The following is a 6,935-nucleotide window of genomic DNA, read 5'->3' as shown; positions in this document are numbered from 1 at the left end:
CAAATCTCCCACAGCCTCCTCATTGTTCAGCACAGAGACACCATCAGCAATGCCAGTCACAGGTGTTGACAGGACTGTGAAAGGTGGAACAGAGGGTCCCTCAGTAACACCTTTTTCAGGGACACCAGTGGTTGGCACTGTAGTGAGTTCGACAGATGAGGATGTTTCAGGTGACCAAGCTTCAACAATGTTCACCATGACCTCCCAGGCCACAGCTAAATCTTCACCATATAGCACAGAGGCAACAACAACATCTTCTGTAACATCATCTTCAGTTTCAGAGGAAAGTGAGAAGAGTACAAGTGGTGAAACCACAAGAGTGCATTCCAGTCCTTCCTTCAGTGAATCAACAATAACACCTGATGGAACAGCCCTGCTTTCAACCATCTTTATTGAGAGTTCAGGGGATGGCACAACTGATTTCACTGATGACTCCCATCTTTCAGCATCCACTGCCTCCTCATTTTCCAGCACTGGGTCCCTATCTGTTACATCATCACTTGCAACTGACACAAGAGGTTCTCCCAAAACAGCTGTCACAGCTGCTTCATCTCTGTACAGTACTGAGAGACCAACTTCAATATCACCTGATACCGACCAGACTCGTTCCACAAGTGAGACTGAGATGTTATCAGCTTCACCAATGTCTAGCTCTACAACAACAGTGGAGGACATCTCAGGAGCACAGACAAGTGAGGTCTCAGCCCAAGAAACAGAATCTCCCACAGCCCCCTCATTGTTCAGCACAGAGACACCATCAGCAATGCCAGTCACAGGTGACGACAGGACTGTGACAGGTGGAACAGAGCATCCCTCAGTAACACCTTTTTCAGGGACACCAGTGGTTGGCACTGTTGTGAGTCCAACAGATGAGGATGTTTCAGGTGACCAAGCTTCAACAATGTTCACCATGACCTCCCAGGCCACAGCTACATCTTTACCATATAGCACAGAGGCAACAACAACATCTTCTGTAACATCATCTTCAGTTTCAGAGGAAAGTGAGAAGAGTACAAGTGGTGAAACCACAAGAGTGCATTCCAGTCCTTCCTTCAGTGAATCAACAATAACACCTGATGGAACAGCCCTGCTTTCAACCATCTTTATTGAGAGTTCAGGGGATGGCACAACTGATTTCACTGATGACTCCCATCTTTCAGCATCCACTGCCTCCTCATTTTCCAGCACTGGGTCCCTATCTGTTACATCATCACTTGCAACTGACACAAGAGGTTCTCCCAAAACAGCTGTCACAGCTGCTTCATCTCTGTACAGTACTGAGAGACCGACTTCTATGTCACCTGATACCGACCAGACTCCATCCACAAGTGAGACTGAGACGTTATCAGCTTCACCAAGGTCTAGCTCTACAACAGTAAAGGAGGACAGCTCAGGAGCACAGACAAGTGAGGTCTCAGCCCAAGAAACAGAATCTCCTACAGCCCCCTCATTGTTCAGCACAGAGACACCATCAGCAATGCCAGTCACAGGTGATGACAGGACTGTGACAGGTGGAACAGAGCATCCCTCAGTAACACCTTTTTCAGGGACACCAGTGGTTGGCACTGTTGTGAGTCCAACAGATGAGGATGTTTCAGGTGACCAAGCTTCAACAATGTTCACCATGACCTCCCAGGCCACAGCTCCATCTTCACCATATAGCACAGAGGCAACAACAACAATATCTTCTGTACCATTGACTTCAGTTTCAGAGGAAAGTGAGAGGAGTACAAGTGGTGAAACCACAACAGTGCAGTCCAGTCCTTCCTTCAGTGAATCAACAATAACACCTGACGGAACACCCCTGCTTTCAACCACCTTTATTGAGAGTTCAGGGGACGGCACAACCGATTTCACTGATGAGTCCCTTATTCCAGCAACCACTGCCTCCTCATTTTCCAGCACTGTGTCTCCACATGTTACATCATCACTTGCAACTGACACAAGTGGTTCAACCAAAACATTTGTCACAGCTGCTTCATCTCTGTACAGTACTGAGAGACCGACTTCTATGTCACCTGATAGTGACCAGACTCGTTCCACAAGTGAGACTGAGACGTTATCAGCTACTCCAAGCTCTAGCTCTACAACAACAGAGGAGGACATCTCAGGAGCACAGACAAGTGAGGTCTCAGTCCAAGAAACCAAATCTCCCACAGCCTCCTCATTATTCAGCACAGAGACACCATCAGCAATGCCAGTCAAAGGTGATGACAGGACTGTGATAGGTGAAACAGAGAGTCCCTTGGTAACACCTTTTTCAGGGACACCAGTGTTTGGCACTGTAATGAGTCCAACAGATGAGGATGTTTCAGGTGACCAAGCTTCAACAATGTTCACAATGACCTCCCAGGCCACAGCTCCATCTTCACCATATAGCACAGAGGCAACAACAACATCTTCTGTAACATCATCTTCAGTTTCAGAGGAAAGTGAGAAGAGTACAAGTGGTGAAACCACAAGAGTGCAGTCCAGTCCTTCCTTCAGTGAATCAACAATAACACCTGACGGAACACCCCTGCTTTCAACCACCTTTATTGAGAGTTCAGGGGACGGCACAACCGATTTCACTGATGAGTCCCTTATTCCAGCAACCACTGCCTCCTCATTTTCCAGCACTGTGTCTCCACATGTTACATCATCACTTGCAACTGACACAAGTGGTTCTCCCCAAAACAGCTGTCACAGCTGCTTCATCTCTGTACAGTACTGAGAGACCGACTTCTATGTCACCTGATAGTGACCAGACTCCATCCACAAGTGAGACTGAGACGTTATCAGCTACTCCAAGCTCTAGCTCTACAACAACAGAGGAGGACAGCTCAGGAGCACAGACAAGTGAGGTCTCAGTCCAAGAAACCAAATCTCCCACAGCCTCCTCATTATTCAGCACAGAGACACCATCAGCAATGCCAGTCAAAGGTGATGACAGGACTGTGATAGGTGAAACAGAGAGTCCCTTGGTAACACCTTTTTCAGGGACACCAGTGTTTGGCACTGTAATGAGTCCAACAGATGAGGATGTTTCAGGTGACCAAGCTTCAACAATGTTCACAATGACCTCCCAGGCCACAGCTCCATCTTCACCATATAGCACAGAGGCAACAACAACATCTTCTGTAACATCATCTTCAGTTTCAGAGGAAAGTGAGAAGAGTACAAGTGGTGAAACCACAAGAGTGCAGTCCAGTCCTTCCTTCAGTGAATCAACAATAACACCTGACGGAACATCCCTGCTTTCAACCACCTTTATTGAGAGTTCAGGGGACGGCACAACCGATTTCACTGATGAGTCCCTTATTCCAGCAACCACTGCCTCCTCATTTTCCAGCACTGTGTCTCCACATGTTACATCATCACTTGCAACTGACACAAGTGGTTCAACCAAAACATTTGTCACAGCTGCTTCATCTCTGTACAGTACTGAGAGACCGACTTCTATGTCACCTGATAGTGACCAGACTCGTTCCACAAGTGAGACTGAGACGTTATCAGCTACTCCAAGCTCTAGCTCTACAACAACAGAGGAGGACATCTCAGGAGCGCAGACAAGTGAGGTCTCAGTCCAAGAAACCAAATCTTCCACAGCCTCCTCATTATTCAGCACAGAGACACCATCAGCAATGCCAGTCACAGGTGACGACAAGCCTGTGACAGGTGGAACAGAGAGTTCTTCAGTAACACCTTTTTCAGGGACACCAGTGGTTGGCACTGTAGTGAGTCCAACAGATGAGGATGTTTCAGGTGACCAAGCTTCAACAATGTTCACCATGACCTCCCAGGCCACAGCTACATCTTCACCATATAGCACAGTGGCAACAACAACAATATCTTCTGTAACATTGTCTTCAGTTTCAGAGGAAAGTGAGACGAGTACAAGTGGTGAAACCACAACAGTGCAGTCCAGTCCTTCCTTCAGTGAATCAACAATAACACCTGACGGAACATCCCTGCTTTCAACCACCTTTATTGAGAGTTCAGGGGACGGCACAACCGATTTCACTGATGAGTCCCTTATTCCAGCAACCACTGCCTCCTCATTTTCCAGCACTGTGTCTCCACATGTTACATCATTCCTTGAAACTGACACAAGTGATTCTCCAAAACCAGCTGTCACAGCTGCTTCATCTCTGTACAGTACTGAGAGACCAACTTCAATGTCACCTGAAATTAAAGAGACTCCATCCACAAGTGAGACTGAGACGTTATCAGCTTCACCACGGTCTAGATCTACAACAGAAGAGGAGGACAGCTCAGGAGCACAGACAAGTAAGGTCTCAGCCCAAGAAACCAAATCTCCTGCAGCATCCTCATTATTCAGCACAGAGACACCATCAGCCATGCCAGTCACAGGTGACGACAAGCCTGTGACAGGTGGAACAGAGAGTTCTTCAGTAACACCTTTTCAGAGACACCAGTGGTTGGCACTGTAGTGAGTCGACAGATGAGGATGTTTCAGGTGACCAAGCTTCAACAATGTACACCATGACCTCCCAGCCCACAGCTACATCTTCACCATATCGCACAGAGGCAACAACAACAATATCTTCTGTAACATTTTCTTCAGTTTCAGAGGAACATGAGACGAGTACAAGTGGTGAAACCACAACAGTGCAGTCCAGTCCTTCCTTCAGTGAATCAACGGTAGCACCTGACGGAACATCACTGCTTTCAACCACGTTTGTTGAGAGCTCAGGGATGGCACAAACTGATTTCACTGATGACTCCCATCTATTCCAGCAACCACTGCCTCCTCATTTTCCAGCACTGTGTCTCCACATGTTACATCATCACTTGAAACTGACACAAGTGATTCTCCAAAACATTTGTCACAGCTGCTTCATCTCTGTACAGTACTGAGAGACCAACTTCTATGTCACCTGATAGTGACCAGACTCCATCCACAAGTGAGACTGAGACGTTATCAGCTACTCCAAGCTCTAGCTCTACAACAACAGAGGAGGACATCTCAGGAGCGCAGACAAGTGAGGTCTCAGTCCAAGAAACCAAATCTTCCACAGCCTCCTCATTATTCAGCACAGAGACACCATCAGCAATGCCAGTCACAGGTGACGACAAGCCTGTGACAGGTGGAACAGAGAGTTCTTCAGTAACACCTTTTTCAGGGACACCAGTGGTTGGCACTGTAGTGAGTCCAACAGATGAGGATGTTTCAGGTGACCAAGCTTCAACAATGTTCACCATGACCTCCCAGGCCACAGCTACATCTTCACCATATAGCACAGTGGCAACAACAACAATATCTTCTGTAACATTGTCTTCAGTTTCAGAGGAAAGTGAGACGAGTACAAGTGGTGAAACCACAACAGTGCAGTCCAGTCCTTCCTTCAGTGAATCAACAATAACACCTGACGGAACATCCCTGCTTTCAACCACCTTTATTGAGAGTTCAGGGGACGGCACAACCGATTTCACTGATGAGTCCCTTATTCCAGCAACCACTGCCTCCTCATTTTCCAGCACTGTGTCTCCACATGTTACATCATTCCTTGAAACTGACACAAGTGATTCTCCAAAACCAGCTGTCACAGCTGCTTCATCTCTGTACAGTACTGAGAGACCAACTTCAATGTCACCTGAAATTAAAGAGACTCCATCCACAAGTGAGACTGAGACGTTAACAGCTTCACCAAGGTCTAGCTCTACAACAGAAGAGGAGGACAGCTCAGGAGCACAGACAAGTAAGGTCTCAGCCCAAGAAACCAAATCTCCTGCAGCATCCTCATTATTCAGCACAGAGACACCATCAGCAATGCCAGTCACAGGTGATGACAAGACTGTGACAGGTGGAACAGAGAGTTCTTCAGTAACACCTTTTTCAGAGACACCAGTGGTTGGCACTGTAGTGAGTTCGACAGATGAGGATGTTTCAGGTGACCAAGCTTTAACAATGTTCACCATGACCTCCCAGGCCACAGCTACATCTTCACCATATAGCACAGAGGCAACAACAACATCTTCTGTAACATCATCTTCAGTTTCACAGGAAAGTGAGAAGAGTACAAGTGGTGAAACCACAACAGTGCAGTCCAGTCCTTCCTTCAGTGAATCAACGGTAGCACCTGACGGAACATCACTGCTCTCAACCACGTTTGTTGAGAGCTCAGGGGATGGCACAACCAATTTCACTGATGACTCCCATCTTTCAGCAACCACTGCCTCCTCATTTTCCAGCACTGTGTCTCCACATGTTACATCATCACTTGCAACTGACACAAGTGGTTCAACCAAAACATTTGTCACAGCTGCTTCATCTCTGTACAGTACTGAGAGACCGACTTCTATGTCACCTGATAGTGACCAGACTCGTTCCACAAGTGAGACTGAGACGTTATCAGCTACTCCAAGCTCTAGCTCTACAACAACAGAGGAGGACATCTCAGGAGCACAGACAAGTGAGGTCTCAGTCCAAGAAACCAAATCTCCCACAGCCTCCTCATTGTTCAGCACAGAGACACCATCAGCAATGCCAGTCACAGGTGATGACAGGACTGTGATAGGTGAAACAGAGAGTCCCTCGGTAACACCTTTTTCAGGGACACCAGTGTTTGGCACTGTAATGAGTCCAACAGATGAGGATGTTTCAGGTGACCAAGCTTCAACAATGTTCACCATGACCTCCCAGGCCACAGCTCCATCTTCACCATATAGCACAGAGGCAACAACAACATCTTCTGTAACATCATCTTCAGTTTCAGAGGAAAGTGAGAAGAGTACAAGTGGTGAAACCACAAGAGTGCAGTCCAGTCCTTCCTTCAGTGAATCAACAATAACACCTGACGGAACATCCCTGCTTTCAACCACCTTTATTGAGAGTTCAGGGGACGGCACAACCGATTTCACTGATGAGTCCCTTATTCCAGCAACCACTGCCTCCTCATTTTCCAGCACTGTGTCTCCACATGTCACATCAT

General features: G+C 47.2%; 3 protein-coding genes across 3 annotated transcripts in view; all 3 read left to right on the top strand.

Moving 5' to 3' along the window:
* The first annotated feature begins 579 nt into the window (after window positions 1–579).
* Window positions 580–2,713, top strand: LOC121509565 (flocculation protein FLO11-like). The gene has a single exon (XM_041787018.1). It carries the CDS (start codon window positions 626–628, stop codon window positions 2,711–2,713), a length of 2,088 nt encoding a protein of 695 aa, XP_041642952.1. The 5' UTR covers window positions 580–625.
* Window positions 2,714–2,860: 147 nt separating this feature from the next.
* LOC121509564 (mucin-22-like) lies at window positions 2,861–4,433 on the top strand. Its single transcript, XM_041787017.1, has one exon. The coding sequence runs from the start codon at window positions 2,910–2,912 to the stop codon at window positions 4,431–4,433; it is 1,524 nt and encodes a 507-aa protein (XP_041642951.1). The 5' UTR covers window positions 2,861–2,909.
* A 392-nt stretch (window positions 4,434–4,825) lies between these two features.
* Window positions 4,826–6,935, top strand: part of LOC121509562 (mucin-22-like) — a gene marked incomplete at its 5' end in the record, with an annotated part of 2,309 nt that continues 199 nt past the window's right edge. Inside the window, one exon of the mRNA XM_041787016.1 lies at window positions 4,826–6,925. Coding sequence (XP_041642950.1) covers window positions 4,826–6,925 — 2,100 coding nt within the window. The remainder of the gene's footprint in view (window positions 6,926–6,935) is intronic.

The sequence above is a fragment of the Cheilinus undulatus genome, linkage group 5 (genome assembly GCF_018320785.1).
Source record: "Cheilinus undulatus linkage group 5, ASM1832078v1, whole genome shotgun sequence".
In the NCBI taxonomy this organism is placed as follows: Eukaryota; Metazoa; Chordata; class Actinopteri; order Labriformes; family Labridae; genus Cheilinus; species Cheilinus undulatus.
The sequence above is the reverse complement of the archived record's forward strand: the minus strand, read 5'-3'. Positions and strand labels throughout refer to the sequence as shown.

Excerpts from the sequence above, each read along its gene's own strand:
- LOC121509565 (XM_041787018.1), top strand. The coding sequence starts at position 626 with ATGTTATCAGCTTCACCAATGTCTAGCTCTACAACAACAGTGGAGGAC.
- LOC121509564 (XM_041787017.1), top strand. The coding sequence starts at position 2,910 with ATGCCAGTCAAAGGTGATGACAGGACTGTGATAGGTGAAACAGAGAGT.